The sequence below is a fragment of the Sebastes umbrosus genome, chromosome 19 (assembly GCF_015220745.1).
Source record: "Sebastes umbrosus isolate fSebUmb1 chromosome 19, fSebUmb1.pri, whole genome shotgun sequence".
NCBI classification, from domain to species: domain Eukaryota; kingdom Metazoa; phylum Chordata; class Actinopteri; order Perciformes; family Sebastidae; genus Sebastes; species Sebastes umbrosus.
In genome coordinates this window covers 16,180,657-16,199,012 of record NC_051287.1, presented here as the reverse complement: position 1 = coordinate 16,199,012, position 18,356 = coordinate 16,180,657, and the positions used below count along the sequence as shown (strand labels likewise).

Here is an 18,356-nt window from a genome sequence, read left to right as displayed (position 1 = left end):
AGTTATTCTGGCATGAAAATAATATGGTGGATGGACCGTTTTGCTATCTTAGTTTGGAGACGCTCCCTCCTAACCATCCCCAGTACAAAAAAAAGAACAAAGTACAGTGTGAACAAAATTCAGATTTTCGGATGTATTTTTCTTTTCAATACAGGGGAGGGGATGCAGAGAGAAATATCACAAAATAACCCGCCGCTGTTAGATAAATGTAAAAGGTACAAAGCCTGACGTAGTGAAAGAATAACTTCCAGGATAGTTCCTTTTAAGTTGCTGATTAATATCTGGGTCTGTCACATAACACATTTGTGTCACTCTATCAAAAGCAACATTCAATTCAATTCAATTTATTTTTATATAGCGTCAAATCATAACAGAAGTCATCTCGAGACGCTTGCAATAAAAGCAGTTTTAACTTTTTATATCACTTTAAGCCTTTGGCCAAAGTCCATAATGGCTCTAATCCAGGAGTCTAGAGGTCAGACATAAAAATTCAGCCACTATCAACGGTATTTCCTGAGGTGCCAACTATTACAGTGTACCTCAAAATCGTTTCTAAAAGGCCAGTTAAACTCTTCCTGATTTAAAGAAGAAGCACTTGTTCGTGACAGTAACAGAGGCTTTACTTGAACCACAAGAACTGAGTGCTTTTTCAGCCTCAGTCTCACACAGAGAGAGCATAATTCCTTCAAACCTGGGCTTATTACAACATACTTGTACTCTTGCCCTGTCACCTCTGTCACCCAACAATGACAGCTATATCTGTTCTTGATCTGTTCCCATAAAAATAAAGGATTTACACACATCTGCAATCTCTTCTCAGGTGCTGGATGAAAGTAGGTCATCATTTGGTGCTTTTGAAAGTTATATTTTAACTGTTGGCAGCAGGTGATACCATATGTTTTATCAAAATGCTTCGCTGCCACTGGTGTGTTAAATCAACTGTTTTGTGACTTGCAAAATAAGAGCAGTCTCTTTGTTAAATCACTGTTTTCCTTATGTCTTTCATCCTGTTGCTGCCAAGTGCAAAACTTTGATTAAAAAAATAACAATGTCTTGAAAGTAGCCTAACTTATGTATGTAATGCTTAAAAAAAGGATGTGTTTTTACTTTTACTACTTTATCATAAAGTGTTGATGAACTGCCATTGTAATAAAATGTAGACATTCGTGTTTGTAAATTGAGAAGATCATTTTGTATTTTCATACACTTTTTTCCATGTATTAATTTAACTTGAATTGTGATAATGATTACATCACATGTTATAGGGGAAGTCTGTTTGACTTTTTTGACAGTGTTGACATTCAACACCCATATACAGTACAAACACTGCCTTAATGTTCAATACTTGAATTAAACTGACAAGTTTCTAGTGAAGAGCTTGTGTCTGACATTATTTCTATTAGTAACAGACGTTTATCATATCAAGGGAGTATCTATTAATGACAAGTGTTACTTATTTTACCAAAGGAAGGAATATTAAAGCTGCACTAATCAATATTTTCATTTCGGCATTTGATCAAATGACTACATGTATCCTCATTCACACTGGTTTGTCTATCTTACGAAAAGTTATTCCTAATTTTTCTTGTGTTTTACGAATGTTCAGCAACACGTGTCAATTTCTGCTGGTTACATGCATACAGTCTTTTCAAATTAAACTTCCGTCTTCACAGGAAACAACTTGGATAGGTTTAGGAAAAGATTGTGGTTTGGGTTTAAATAACTCCAGAAGTGGCGTAACTTAAAGTATGGCAGTAACGTGACAAATAAATCAACGCTGACTTCTGGTTTCACACGGGATACACTCACTTGTCTCCTGAGCGAAAGTGCTGTGTTTTTTTGAAACACCCATCCACCTCGAACTACTCCCTATGCAGCGTTTGTTGCTCTTTATACTTCCTTGTTCACGATTACATGGAATACATAATTGATTTTGTGGGACATACACGAATTACAGTGCATTACTTTTCGTAGGTATAGTGAACGGTGTATGAGAACAGATGTAAATGTGAAAGGGGCTCCTTCATAGTGAGGAAGCAACATAAACTTATGACCTGATTCTGCTGTTCCTCTCAGCTCTATGGAGTGTTTCAGCGTCTTTCAGCTCATTATTTTGGTTGTATGGCCTGCAACTTTAATGTATTACTTTCAAATAACATTTGAAAAACTCAGCAATAATCTGTCTCTCCAGAAAAAAAATTGTAGTTACTATGGATAATCTACAGACATCGATGTAAACAGTTTTTTAAAGGCATTATTAATAGAATGGACAGCCTGACAATGATTAATATGTAGAGAAACACCAAAAAGTAAATGTGATGTTGGCACTTTTTGTCACTGGAGCTGAAGCTTGTTTCACGAAAGAGCTACGGCTATATTTACATATTAAAGTGTAAAAGATATTACCACAAATTTGCGAGTCAACTACATCTTTAAAAGTCCTCCAAATGAAAGTTGACCAAAATGATGATTAGTGTTGACAACCTGAGCAGCTTTAACAGGTACCACTATGCTGCTGTGTCAGACTCCACACAACTATTCATTAGTCCATGAGGTAATATACTCACGGCTATCATTTGCTAACACAGTTATCATACTTTCCAACACTTACAGTTTGTCTTGTGGTGGTCAAAGTCATTCTGAATGACGGCACTACCACAGCATTTCATGTGACTGTCTGCCTCTCGAAAACAGAAAAACAGACACACGCTTACATATAGTCCATGTAATTATCTATAGCATAGTTACACATTCAGGTATATATTAACTATACACATACTAAGAGTCAGCTGTTTGTCTGCACCAAGATTGTCAATTATTAAATAAGTCATTAATTTTAAGTCATGCACTTGTCACAACTAGATAGTCATTTCACTACTGTAGCAAAACCGAAAGAAACGGTCTGAAACGGAGGTGTAGTTTACACAATTGCAAGTCATTTGAATTGATTTTACTTAAACTGTGTCGACATCTATCTGGAACTGAAACCAAATTTAAACATCACCATGCTCATAAAGTTTCATACCACAAGCGCAAACTGTAAAACACAAAGACCTCCGTGTGTCCGACCTGAAGTTTAAAATAAGTTGAACTTTCTTTACCATAGGTATCACTAAACCTATCAACAATAATAGTGTTGATTTAAAGAGACAGCATCCTTAAAGAAATAGCTTTTTGGGGAAAGACGCTTATCCGCTTTCTGGTGTAAAGTTAGAAGAGCAGATTGATACCGTGTCCCTCACATGAGTGATATATCAATCTTTTCATCTAACGCTTTCAGCGAGAACGTTGATAAGATTATTTATCATAATGGCAAACTATTCCTTTAATAAAGCAAAAAAAAAGTTTAGTTTTTTCTCTGTATTGAAAGAGAACTGTATTATCAGGATGATATTCCATCATTACTGTGTCAGACACCATTCGCACAAATATTCATTACTGCATGAGGTGATTAAGTGATGATATGTCATTTTCTAACATTACTATCATACTAACAAAGCCACTGGGGGGAAAAAATGGCAGTTATTCTGGCTGACAGCATTGCCATCAGGCAGGAATTACATCGCAAAATTATTGTTTGATTTTAAATAAATCTGAAGCAACTGAGACAGTCTTTATGCACGGTATAGACAGAAGATGGACAGGAGTTACAGTATATTTCAGGCTTCTGAGACAGACACTGTGAGCATGTGATTTGACCTATGACCTGCTGAGTAAGCATGTCATTTTCGGTTTGCTAACTGAAGTGAATCACTTGACGCTGGCTCAACAGAAAGCACTCAAATGTGAAACCCACAGAGAAGATTCACCTCCGTAGAAGACAATGGATGGTTAAATTGGTCAACAAACATGTTTTTTCTTGCATGTAGAGAAACAGGTGAACAGAATGTGCGAGTTAGTGTGAAATATCAGAAAATGTGCGTCCACATTTTCCTTGAACTCTTGCTTTTAAACGGGCAACTTTTGTACCAATGCTGCCCTCTATTGTTCAATAATGTGAACAGCAGAAATAAGTACATTATGCTTCTTCTGCAATGATAATGGGATTCTTTTTTAATTAGGGTAAAGACATTAAAATCAATTAAAAGTAATCCTAAACTATTGAAAAAAAAGACTGACCAACAATTTATCTCAGCATTCTTTATTCATTCAAAATGTTTAAAAATATAATTTTACATAGGCACTGAAATAAATATTATACATCTCATAAGTCAGCGCCAGTGCTTTATCATACAAATGATATTCAAGGAAAACACAAACACGGGATAAAACAATCATGAGGTCATTCAAAAGATCAAGATCAAGCAGTTTATGATAATTAGATGTTCATGTTCAAAAATAAAAGCACACACAGAAAAGGCAAAAATAAAGTCACGTCTTTCTTCACCTTTACAGTGTGTCTTCCGGCTCAACTCAAAAACAGAATTTGTTCTAAACATTAAATTGTACTACATAAAAAGAACAAACCATACTGGCATTGTGGTGTAACAGCAAAGATGATATCGGTCTGAGTTTGATCATTTCTTTTGTTCGTTTCTTGACCCAAAACAGATTGTAACAGTAAGTGCGTATACAGTAAAAATACTCAAAGATAATAAGGCAAATGAAGTACAAACATGATTAGAAGTATGTAAAATAATAAACACTTAACATTAAAATATGTCCCCAAGCGTACTGTGGAAAAACAGTGTTCCAGGTCCCTGTAACACTTTACACTGGCCTTATTCAAACAACAGCATCAAATAGAGAAATAGACTTTATGATTCAACAGCTGCAGAGGTGACGTCTGATAACCACTTCGGCTTATAGCCACCTGCCTTATAAGTGCTACCGCTCACTGGATTGTCAACAAAAAATGTGTTTTCATTGTTAAAGGGTCATTTCATCCAAATTTGCATTAAACATTTTCTCACTCCAGCAATGCATAGTTTTTGGTTTTATTGGCTCAGGTTTACGAAACCATTTTCTAACAAAAATATACAGTAGTCCCTAAAAAAAACTGTTAGAATATATATTTTTTTAAATATAATGTTTCAATGCTATGAGTTCCAAAGACAAAATCCCATTCACCTCTATTGTACTGAAGTGGTGGCATAAATCTCAGAGCACATCAAATCAAAAACTATGTGCACACACCAGTTGCAATTTGGATGAACTATCAATAGACGAAATTCGGCGAGCGCTTTGTGTGTTGCCCACAATCTAGCGGCGCCGCCATTACTGCGGTGGGAAGTCGAAGTGACTCTACTGTGTGCTAACCGCGTTAACTGGTGACTTTGAGCCAAAAGCGTCCGTCGTTGCTTGTGTTCGGCGTAGATAATAAACACAGATGAGTAGGCTATGTATTTAAAATGTATTAAAGTCAAATTGTAGGCTTTTACAAGGACACGTACATGCTCTGTTCATGTTTTCAACAACGGCGGTTACTATGAGCGACCACGACGCATTCGGCTGACAATCTTTGTACGAGTTCTGTTTGTGATGCCGACTGATTAACAATGTTTACTTTGTGGTCATTATGTTGCCCTGGTTAGAACAACTAAGTTTAATATTCCACAATAACGCCACAGTTAGTTGATTTGAGTTAAATTATTCTGTGGGACCACCACAGCCCCTAGACAGTGTCTCAGCCCACTAACGTCGTTAGCTTATGCTAGCTAATGAGTGTTAACTTAGCTGGCGTTACTTGTTTCACCGTGTCAGCCTAACGTTAGCTACGTTAGCTAAGCAGTGTTACTTAGCTGACGTTACTTGTTTCACCATGTCAGCCTAACGTTAGCTACGCTAGCTAAGCAGTGTTAAATTAGCTGACGTTACTTGTTTCACCATGTCAGGCTAATGTTAGGCAGCTGAGAACGGCTCAGGTTCTTCCCGAACTCCTAGACATCGTTGCCAAAAGTAACATTACACAGAAAGTAAAGGCAAAAGTAGAAAATTGTACACTTCTTAGGACAGCTTGCATTCAAATGTGCGCGTATTGGCGGGAAATGCCACCGCAGTAATGGTGACTTGGTTACTTCCGGTATTTCCCCAGATTCGTCTATATGGTACGGACTCATTGGAAATCTCAGTCAATTAAGTCTACTGGCCAGAATTGTATTTTTCATCAAATTTAAGTTAATAACCCCTTTATATAATTGTGTATACACTTCTTTTCTACAGGTGAAAGGAGTGGAGTGGGCAAATTAGGAAAACTCAACACATTGGTGACTCCACATGGTGTCAGGAGACTGATGTGCGGTGGAGATAATCAAGGCTTATTTCATCACTTGCCTTGTGATAACACATCCTGTTTTAGTGAAAAGATTAAATCCAATGCTCTCATAATGACGATTATAGCAAAGGAGGTCATTGTACAACATGTTGATTAACTCTGTTGCTCTGGGATTGAGGCGGATATAAAAAATAACTAACATACTGGCTTTGGCCAATGTAGAGGGATATTCATTTTCTTTTTTAACTGGCATCTTATTTGTGTCCATACACAAAACAGTACATACAAAAAAAAAAAAAAAAAATCAAGCAGTGCGAAGAAAACAATGCACCGTGGCCTAAATATGGCTCCCATATTGCAGACTGACCGTTGATTGACTTTCAACTATTTGTTCGATAGCTTCAAATGCTTGAGGCATCATTATTTCTACCAGAGGCAGGTAGTTCACATGTTGAATTTCCAGCTGTCACATTTTTGTTCTGTGCTTTCCACATTTCATACACTCTAATCTTGTAGGAACTGACACACAAAAAAACTAAATTAGATGCAAAAACAGTCTTTGTTCACATAGATTATGTTTGATTCAAAAGAATCCTTATAGATACTTTTTTCAATACTTCTGTACAAAGAAAAATCACAATCATGAGATAAAATGATCACCAATTAAAAACACCAAACCTTAGTCTGTCTACAAATGACTTTAAATTCCTGCTTCATGCATCGCTCTTAATGGTTATGGTGGTTAAGATTTACAGTCGCATCCAGCCAGACTTAGCTGATATCTACTGTTGGAGACAGTAGACTTATATACTGGCCTTTAACGGCAGCCAAACAGTAACCAACGGCTCAGTGAAAGCTACTAGCTACCATCACAGTCTCCGTTTTACACCTCAGCAGCTAGTAGTCAGGAGCTTCTCGTAGTTAGTGGTTGAAAAATATTTAGGCAGCAACTTCTAACCAGCAGCTAACTGGTAAGAAGTGTTTGAATATTAACATAATGAGTTTAACTGATGTCTACTAACAATTACAGCTGTTAGCCTGCAACCGATTGCCTTTCCGTCACATTATTTGATCAGTTCGACTTAGCTGCTGCTGGTCCGGGTCGGGCAGGTCTGGCTGTGCCTGAAGTGCATGATGTGTTCAGCTGTCTGATGCCACCAGTAAAACATCACCACCACCAGTATGTGCCACACCTGGTGGCTGGCGCCCAGGTAGTTCAACTGGCCTAGAAGAGGAGGGGGAAAAAAGCTCTTAATACTATACATTTTTGATCATTATCGTACTTTCTTCTTTCTTTTTTTGTCAGAGCATTTGATTTATTGATTGCTGTCTGGATGTGATGAGAATTTCAACTAATATAACAAAAAATGTTTTTGAAGAACACTACCGACCCTAGCTTTAAATGTCCCGAATAAGACCTAAACATGTCATATCATGTCTATCCTTATATTCTTATATACACAACACACTATCACACTGTCATGGTGTACTGGGACACTTGAGTAGTGCCATCGTTAATGTTATTAGTAACACCTGAGAATTTCCTGCTATGAAGAGATCTGCTGTGAGAAAGGGCCTGCGTTCACTCGTTAAGTGGTAATTAAGGAAATCGGTTTCAGCTGTCAGCTTTTCCAGGTAAACTGGAAAGAATATCACAAATACTACTGAAACAATACAGTGTGTGTTTTTATCAATTCTAGTCTACTTGCAACACTGGCTATCAAAAACAAATCTCAATGATATCGTACAACATTTTTCCAATGATAAAATGGACTTGTATTTATGTAGCGCTTTCCTAGCCTTCTGACCACTCAAAGCACTTCACACTACATGTCAGCATTCACCCATTCACACCCATTCATACACTGAGGGCAGAGCCTTCGGGAGCAATTTGGCGTTAAGGATCTTGCTCGAGGACACTTCGACATGTGACTGGAGGAGCCGGGGATTGAACCGCCAACCTTCCGATATTGGTGGACGACCTGCTCTGCTTTGAGCCACAGCTGCCCAGTAATAACACTGCTTCCTCAAAATCTACTGCAGAATCAATAATCTGTCAAATATATTAAAAGTTTATATGTAACCTGCAGTATGGACCAGTCTTAAAATACATCTACGGTTAGACGATGTCCACTACCTTACAGATACTGGTGTATAGTGGTGCATTTGTTAATACATTTTATGGATTAAAAAAATGAATTGAGGTAGTTGACGGTGACACCGTTTCAATGTAACTATACAGTTACGTTATTTTGACACTTATGGTAGTGTTGCCTTCATATTTTTACTTTCTACATCTGTTACACCATGTCTGCAGAAGGTTAAACCTCGGATATGCTGACCTCTAGTGGCGTTTATGTTATTTCTTTATTTCTTTAGAACAAGGTTTGGCCTAAACTACAGATGCAGTTTAAACTGCAGCTCCTGAGGACAGATCAGTGAGGTTCAAGAGACTGTGTGATTTTGTTCAGAGACAACATAGGTTTAAACCTTGAGCTACAACTCAGCTACGCAATGACAGAGCAACAGCTTCTGGGATTCTTCACTGACACAACACAACGCAATTAACACTGAAAAATACATTTTGCTTATTAATAGTCACACAGTAACCTCAGTTACTGATTTCTTCTTGTTCACTTGACGAAATGTCACACTTGGTTTGCCACTACAGCTTCCAACTTGTACACACACACACACACACACACACACACACAGACGGAGGAGAAGGACTCACCAGGGAAATAGCGTTCAGGGATCTTGGTGACGTAGAACAGGAAGGCAAATCCAGCTATCAGGTACATCACCATCACACGAGGCAGGAAGAGCTGCACATACAACAAAAAACATGCTGCGATTCATCAGTGAAACTTGTCACATGACAACTAGAGGAACACTTCTCTTAATAAAGCTGCAAAATAGTGTATATGGAGGTGTAAAAAATGTTAAAAAAAAATGTGAGCATGCATAAGCTCTTGCTTGTTTTCTAATATTATTCAGTTTCCTGACCTGTACAACGTCAGTGGTGGTTCCTCCGTTGAGCCAGACCCAGTGACACGCAGGAATCACACTGATGCCGGCCACACAGCAGAAGATCGCCATCCGTATCCGTCGCCAGTCGTTGCTGAGGTAACGAGGGTGGACCTGAGCGCAGAAGACGGCCAGGATCATGGACAGCACCGTCATCAGGTAGACCTGTCGCCAAAACTGCAAGATAAGAGAGTAACCGATTTAGATACGGTCTAATCAGAGCTGGAGCATTTGTTTCTTTTATTAGTATCTTCAGGAAAAATAAGTCTTGGACTGTTCGCACTTACGGCGTTACAGTAGAAAGCGTAGAAGATCCCGGGTACATAACAGCCCAGGATGCCGACAGAGATGCCTGCGTAGTCCAACGCGAGCCAGCGACGGGAGGTCTTCTCTGATCGGTGGCACGAGAACAGGTGGTACCCCACAGAACACAACATGCACACCTGTGATGAAAACACACAAAGTACATTTTAAAGAAATATTGTAAGGCTCATCTATTTGTACTCACAATATCCAACACAAATTTATTTTTTAAATATAAGTCAACAAAATCGTTCTACAACTACAATACATGAACTCATCTCAAGAAATATTGATTTGTAAAAAGGACAATCTAGATACTCACAACTTGCAATTATAAAGACAAAGACAGGGGTTTAAGAAGGAGGATGGGCGGGTGACATATATATACTTACTGTAAGTGGGAATCACACTTGTAATTCACTACATTAACAAGTTTCCAATCCCATTATCAGCTGCTACACAACCTACAACATGAACCGTACACAGCTAACACAGAAACAATTGTCTCTACATTAAACAACGGACCTCTGAACTACACCACCAGTCCTATGGTAGCTCTTTAGAATACAATACCCCCCACCTTTACAACAGTTACACCTACACAAAGCTTACACACCTTCATGGGTTGAGGCGAACTGATTGCACCTGTGGCAGGAAACGTGAACCTACATTAATCAGTTTGTTAAGCCATACATACTTTATTTATATAGTACAACTACTCAGCTAATGAAGATAGTCCATAGTAAGTTAATAATTGTAAACAGCTTTAAAAAATTAAAAAAGTTGACAGTAATTACTGTGAAAGTAGTAAAATGACAGAAACATACAGCTGTAGATCATGCACATTCTTTGAGTGAGCGTGGAACACACTGTATGACTATCAAAAAACAACATCTTTGCATTCAGTTTCATGTCTAAACAGCAACATCTGGATGAGGGTACAAGACTTTCTTTGACATATTATCAACTTCTCCAGAAGACGCAGCTTTTGTCACTCTCACAGTCAGCCAAATTATATATTTTTTTTTACCTGGAAGCAGAACAGCCCTATACCGTAGATGACGTAGTCCTCTCTTTTGGCTCCAGAGGCTGGCAGTACTGAGGAGAGGTCGTTGACCCCCAGAGTGAAGAAGAGTAGGAAACCCAGAAGGTGGCTCCAGATATTCACAGTTTCATTGGACAGCATGAAAATACTGCAAGAGAAGAGAAGGAAACAAAGATGTACATTATGTCAATAAGTCCAGTCTGTATGCGACACTAACACCAAACAGTATAATGTTCATACACAATAACATGCAGGATATTTGCATTATGATTCTACATCATTAACACCACGAGCCAGAAATTCATTCAACTTCCAAATAAGTATAAAAAGAAATACTCTATTGAACATGACTGGGATGAAGTGGTGAATAAGTCTGATATTAAAAGTATATAAACTGGGAAAAAAAGTCCGTAAACTTGTGTTTGGTTGACTATTTCTCTGTTGTTACAATGTTAATTGGCATTGTATTTTACATCGTTGGAAAGCCTGTTTATTCACCTTCACAATGATGTCTAACTTGTTGTGCTGCTCATCCCACAAATGCATGATCCTTACAAGTTGGACATCATTGTGAAGATAAATGAACAGGCTTTCCAACCATGTAAAATACAATGCCAATTAGCATTGTAACAACAGAGAAATAATCCACCAAACACAAGTTTACGGACTTTTTTTCCCCAGTTTATTTCCAGCATGGCTCCCTACCTCCTCAGGCAGAGTTTGGAGGGCAGGTGGGCCCTGTAGCCGTCTGTGATGTAGGGGTTTTCTTTGAGAAAGAGGGGGATTTGTTCGTAGGTGTACAGTCTGATCCTCTGGGGTATCAGCACCGGCCAGCGCTGGTAGCTGCCCAGCTCTATGTAGTGGGCAGTCTTAAGCAACTTCTGGGGCATCTTCAGCAACATCTTGTCATCAGCTCCTGATCAAGCCTGTGGAAGGTTAAAGGCTGAGTTTGTAGAGAGGAAACGAGAAACCACCGGTTAGTAAGAGACTTTGAAAAAAGTGAATATAGTGCAGAAGAGACTGTTAAAAGTGAATATAGTGCATTATTATATATAGCTGCATTATTATATATAGCTGCTGCATTATTATATGCTTATTATATTATACGCATTATTATATATAGCTGCTGCATTATTATATGCTTATTATATTATATGCATTATTATATATAGCTGTTGCTGCATTATTATAAGCTTATTATATTATATGCATTATAATATATAGCTGCTGCATTATTATTTTCTTATTATATTACATGCATTATTATATATAGCTGCTGCATTATTATATGCTTATTATAGTATACGCATTATTATATATAGCTGCTGCATTATTATATGCTTATTATATTACATGCATTATTATATATAGCTGCTGCATTATAATATATAGCTGCTGCATTATAATATAATATATAGCTGCTGCATTATTGGATATAGCTGCTGCATTATTATATGCTTATTATATTATATGCATTATAATATATAGCTGCTGCATTATTATATATAGCTGCTGCATTATTATATGCTTATTACATTACATGCATTATAATATATAGCTGCTGCATTATTATATGCTTATTACATTACATGCATTATAATATATAGCTGCTGCATTATAATATAAAGCTGCTGCATTATTATATGCTTATTATATTATATGCATTATTATATATAGCTGCTGCATCATTATATGCTTATTATATTATATGCATTATTATATATAGCTGTTGCATTATTATATGCTTATTACATTACATGCATTATAATATATAGCTGCTGCATTATAATATAAAGCTGCTGCATTATTATATGCTTATTACATTACATGCATTATAATATATAGCTGCTGCATTATAATATAAAGCTGCTGCATTATTATATGCTTATTATATTATATGCATTATTATATATAGCTGCTGCATCATTATATGCTTATTATATTATATGCATTATTATATATAGCTGTTGCATTATTATATGCTTATTACATTACATGCATTATTATATATAGCTGCTGCATTATTATATGCTTATTACATTACATGCATTATTATATATAGCTGTTGCATCATTATATGCTTATTATATTATATGCATTATTATATATAGCTGCTGCATTATTATATGCTTATTATAGTATACGCATTATTATATATAGCTGCTGCATTATTATATGCTTATTATATTACATGCATTATTATATATAGCTGCTGCATTATAATATATAGCTGCTGCATTATAATATAATATATAGCTGCTGCATTATTGGATATAGCTGCTGCATTATTATATGCTTATTATATTATATGCATTATAATATATAGCTGCTGCATTATTATATATAGCTGCTGCATTATTATATGCTTATTACATTACATGCATTATAATATATAGCTGCTGCATTATAATATAAAGCTGCTGCATTATTATATGCTTATTACATTACATGCATTATAATATATAGCTGCTGCATTATAATATAAAGCTGCTGCATTATTATATGCTTATTATATTATATGCATTATTATATATAGCTGCTGCATCATTATATGCTTATTATATTATATGCATTATTATATATAGCTGTTGCATTATTATATGCTTATTACATTACATGCATTATAATATATAGCTGCTGCATTATAATATAAAGCTGCTGCATTATTATATGCTTATTACATTACATGCATTATAATATATAGCTGCTGCATTATAATATAAAGCTGCTGCATTATTATATGCTTATTATATTATATGCATTATTATATATAGCTGCTGCATCATTATATGCTTATTATATTATATGCATTATTATATATAGCTGTTGCATTATTATATGCTTATTACATTACATGCATTATTATATATAGCTGCTGCATTATTATATGCTTATTACATTACATGCATTATTATATATAGCTGTTGCATCATTATATGCTTATTATATTATATGCATTATTATATATAGCTGCTGCATCATTATATGCTTATTATATTATATGCATTATTATATATAGCTGCAGCTATTTAAAAGCTAATGGGGATCTAAATAAACAAACAAAAGTTAATATTGGGTAATTTTCAAGTGACAGGATAGAGATTGAAGAGCAGAAAACAATGCTATTATCAAGTGTCTGTGTGACACAACTGCCAGTGTTGATTAACCCCCATTGAAGAACATGTGTTTACATGTAAGTACCAGGCTGACTCTTCAACACAGAGGCTTATTACCTATTTCACTTTGTAATAAAGCTTTTTAAAGCAGCAAACTGCTACTGATACATCTTCAGACTGTGTGTCAGACCCGTGTTGTTATTGTCAAGCCATGATATCAGGCTAAACTCCAGCTAGATAACGTTAATGCTAACCTTGAGAGGCATTATTGATTGAGAACAGGGTTATAAAAACTCACCTTTAGTCGCAGTCCGACCGTCGATGTCCTTGTTCAGGCAATTCAGCCATATCCTAATGACTATTAAGCTAGCATTGCGTTAAAAACAATCACAGTTTAGTTAAAGAAAACAAACAAAACACATACACATACATCTCTTTCCTATTCTTCTTCTTCTTCTTCTTCTTTAAGGTTTATTGGTGGTTGGCAAACAACGATTTGGTGCATCAATGCCACCTACTGGTATGGAGTGTGGATCATTCTGGCTAATAATTACTATATCTGAAAGAAAACAAATAAAACAAATAAATAAATAATTAAATAAACAAAAAAATAAAAATAAATAAATGAATAAATAGATAAATAAATAAATGAATAAATGAATAAATAAATAAATGAATGAATAAATAAAAAAAGAAGAAGAAGAAGAAAAAAAAACAAAAAAAACAACCTCATATTTTTCCAATCATATTAATTTGTCTAAGATACCAAAATAGTGTTCTATAACACTCATTTAGTGAGTTCTTTTGTAGAATATCTATTAAATCAAAGTGTACTTTAATCTACTTTCATTATAGTTAGAATAATTATAAATTAGAATAATTATAGTTAGACAAATTTAGGAAAATTTAATTAGAGTATATGTATGGCTCAATAAGGTAGCTGGATAATTATTCATAATTGACTTATGGAGAAGGGGTGGGATTAAATAAGTTTATACTTCTTCTCACTCCTTTTCGAATATGTAAATCGAGGCATCAAGTGTTGACAATTTATTTTTCTTACGCTTTTCATTGTATGTAAATACTACTTGTTTCTGACTGTGCACTTGTTGGTATGATCATTCTTTTTCTTTATTTTTTATTTTATTTTTTTTGTATTTTATATGTTCGAAATAAATTTTGAAATGAAATGAATTGAATCCCTTTGAGGCCTTGACTCAAATGCTTTCTTTCTTCCTCATATCTCTCACAATGCAATATATGACATGCTCCACCGTTTCCTCTTGTCCACAATAATTACATTTACCTGTGTCATGTTAACCTATTTTAAATAGTGTGCTGTTTAGTCCAGTGTGTCCAAATCTAAGTCTTGATATGATTGTCTCATCTCTCCTGTTCCTTCCTACTACACCTCATTTCTCCCACTTTCCTTTGAACTCTGTAAAACCACCGTCCTTTCCTCTTTCCCTCCCATTGCTTCTGCCACCTTTCCCTCAGTCTCTGTTTCATAATGCTCTTCATTTCTGTTTTGCTGAAGCTATAACTGTCAAATCAATGTCGTTATTTTTTGTAGCCTTCTTTTTAACCTTATCTACCATTTCATTTCCTTTGACCCCTGTGTGTGCTAGTATCCATACACATATTACTGTAAGCCCCATTATTTGAATTCTGTATAATGTCTGTTGTATTTCAATCAAACTGTCTGGTCGGCTGTCTGAATGACTGAACTGTAAACTAACTAGTGATGAACTTGATGGTGACCCTTTTCCCTACTTGGATTTGAAACTCTGGTACAATAGATGCAACTCCTATTTTACTAACTAAACTCTTTGATGCATCTGTGTAGATCTGAATGTACATACACATCCTCAACTATCTTCTTCTTTTTGAAAGTAAACGACAGGCTGTACACTACTGCCATCAGCTGGTAAGTATGGAGGATTGCACCTGGAGCCATTTATTCAATTAAAAAAAAACAGAATAATCTCCAGAGCTTTTCTGCATGAAATATCTCTTAAATCTTATGTTAAATTAATTTCTCGAAGGTTTATAATCAAGCCTATTCTGTAGCCTAAGCATTACATGTCCTACAGTATATTTAATTGCAGTGGTTTTGAGCAGTTCCCAGTAGATATCTCCACCAAAGCTGAAATGAAAATCACGCCCTTGTTTTTGGCGAGTTTAATTACAATGCAGATTGTTTACTGACAAGATGGATGTTTTTCATTTAATAGACCAGACTTGTGGCTGAGCTACACCCTACGAGACGTTTCTTTTGTTTTTGCTTTGATGGAGGGATTGACTGGTCACAACCTTAACCGGCAGTGGTATGAAGAAATACTATCTCTGTTTTTTTCAGCTGCGGTCAAAGGTGAGCATGGCTGCCATATCTGGACAACACTGGTGATCCCTGCTTTCTGCCATCAGTCCCTTTAGCCTGGAATAAACAAGACCAGAGTCCTCCTGGTATGCAGGTATCTATCCACCTGCAGCTCTAACTTTTCCAATTTTATATTTAGGCCTTACTCATTTCTTTTTATTTCCACTTTAAGTAGCTTTAAAGGTCCCATATTGTAAAAAGTGTCATTTTCATGTCTTTTTTAATTATAAAGCAGGTTTAAGTGCTATATAATTACTGTGAAAGTATCGAAACACCCAATCCATGGAGAAATACACACAGCCCGTAATAAGAAACTGTGCCTTTGAAACCAGCCGTCAAGATTTCTGAACATTTGTGATGTCACAAATATACAATATATAGACCACCGTTTTTAAACATTCTAAATGTGTCCCAGTTTATTTCCAGTTGCAGTGTATGTGAATTACATGAGCTAACTAGCTAAATAAATATGGACCCAAGCTGTTGTGTAGCAATGCAATTCCGTTGAAATGTGCTAAAACGGAGCGTTTCAGAGAGGGGGTAAATACAGGCATATTCAGATAGACGGTATGAGAAAAATTATTTTTTTTTGAACATTACAGCATGTAAACATTGCTGTAGTAGAAACCCCAAAAACAAGTATGAACCTGAAAATGAGCATGATAGGGGACCTTTAAGGTTGGAAAAAACAATTTTTTTTGACGATATCATATATATTCTTTATCAACTTGTTCTAAGACTGCTGGCAAGACAAGAGAAGATTATATTAGATTATTATATAGATTATTACATATTTCTGGTGTGACAGGCTAACTCTAATAGACTGCATTTTAGTCATTTTGCACACAGTTTTTCAGCTAGTATCTTCCTTATACCTGGTTTGACATTACTTAGTGGCCTCTCTTTTCTCTTTTTCCACTTTTTTAGTTGCTTTAAATGTTGCAGTTTGTGTTTATTTGAATGTAGAAGAGAGAGAACAAGGATTGGAGGAGAAATAAAACAGTCTGTCTTCTAGCAGTCCAACTGCTACACCCAAAAATAAAGCACAGATCACATAATCCACAACAGCCATCCATGAGATATCCGAGGGGGATCCCTGACTAGCACAAGATTAAACAGAATAGATGCAATTTGCAAATGACTTTGGTATGTTATTATTTCAGTTGTTTACTGTCATGACTTCATCTTCCTTCAAAGTTGAAATTAAACGTGCTGGGAAGCCACAGGCAGTCGGTGCATTGTATCCATGCAAAAACAATGACATATCTAATTACAACTCCTGGAATGTGTTGAACATCTCAGACTGATGACATGCGTGTAAAGATTTGTGAAAGAGAATTTTGCTTTCAGCATTTTTGATGAAACATGATAATGGGTGCTTTTGAGGACATGGTCATGTTCTGGTGTTGAATTGAAAGACATGCTTTGATGAATCTAATCAGTCTTTCCTCAGGAGACAAAGGAGTATAAGGTTTAATTTCCTTTGGGGATTCACATTTTGGATCAGACCACATTTGCATTGCAGCAAATCACTCTGACATGCCAAGGGCGTTGTGTTAGCCTATTCGATTCTGTTTCCCATCTGCAATAGATTTACAGAAACATGATGCACTTGTTTGTCCTGAGAAGAAAAAAAAAAGACGTCAGGCATATATTACATACTGTAGATAACTATTGGGAGGGATTTATGAGTCAATGTTCTGTATTAAAGCCACTGCTGAGTTGTTCATTGACTGAGGAGCACATTTTTATTACAACATGAAACCTCATAAAAACACTTTTCAAATACTAACAAGAAGAGATTCGTCGTTTTATAAGAGGGAAATGGCTCCCTTCACTTCTGTTATAAAATACAGGATTATTTATGGGTCAAATATTTTCTCTAGTAGTTATATTAAGTCATCTGAACCATCTGTCTGTCATTCTTTTTTATTTTTGTTATCTCAGTCAGCCTCTATTTATGACAGCTGCTCTGGCAACTCAAAAGTCAAGTTCTGAAATGACATCTACAACACAGGAACATAAATGATTTTGCCTTCAAAATAAAAGCATAATGGGGTTAGCTATAGCATACAGGAATACAGTTAGATTAAATAAAATGTTATGAAGATTTTTTTTCATATATTCTTTCCTTTTTTTGTCCTATTTTGCAACATAACATACATTACATGAAATTACATTTTTGTTTGCATAACATAATAGGGATTCAGTTTTGCTTTAATTTATACAGTTTCTTTGTACTTTTTAATGTTTACTATATGCAATTTGATT

The 18,356-nt window shown here is 35.6% G+C and overlaps 1 protein-coding gene and 1 long non-coding RNA gene across 2 annotated transcripts; one reads left to right on the top strand and one right to left on the bottom strand.

Annotated features, from left to right (window-relative positions):
• The first annotated feature begins 4,866 nt into the window (after nucleotides 1-4,866).
• On the top strand, nucleotides 4,867-5,053 carry LOC119477915. Its single transcript, XR_005204343.1, has 2 exons — nucleotides 4,867-4,949; nucleotides 4,984-5,053. It is a non-coding gene; the product is annotated as an uncharacterized LOC119477915 (long non-coding RNA).
• An 85-nt stretch (nucleotides 5,054-5,138) lies between these two features.
• LOC119477914 (progestin and adipoQ receptor family member 3-like) lies at nucleotides 5,139-14,183 on the bottom strand. The gene is made up of 7 exons (XM_037752144.1): nucleotides 14,004-14,183; nucleotides 11,295-11,532; nucleotides 10,575-10,737; nucleotides 9,529-9,684; nucleotides 9,221-9,418; nucleotides 8,949-9,039; nucleotides 5,139-7,439 (listed from the first exon to the last, which is right to left on the bottom strand). Exons 2-7 carry the CDS (start codon nucleotides 11,489-11,491, stop codon nucleotides 7,297-7,299), a joined length of 948 nt encoding a protein of 315 aa, XP_037608072.1. The 5' UTR covers nucleotides 11,492-11,532; nucleotides 14,004-14,183; the 3' UTR covers nucleotides 5,139-7,296.
• Between the last annotated feature and the right edge of the window lie 4,173 nt (nucleotides 14,184-18,356).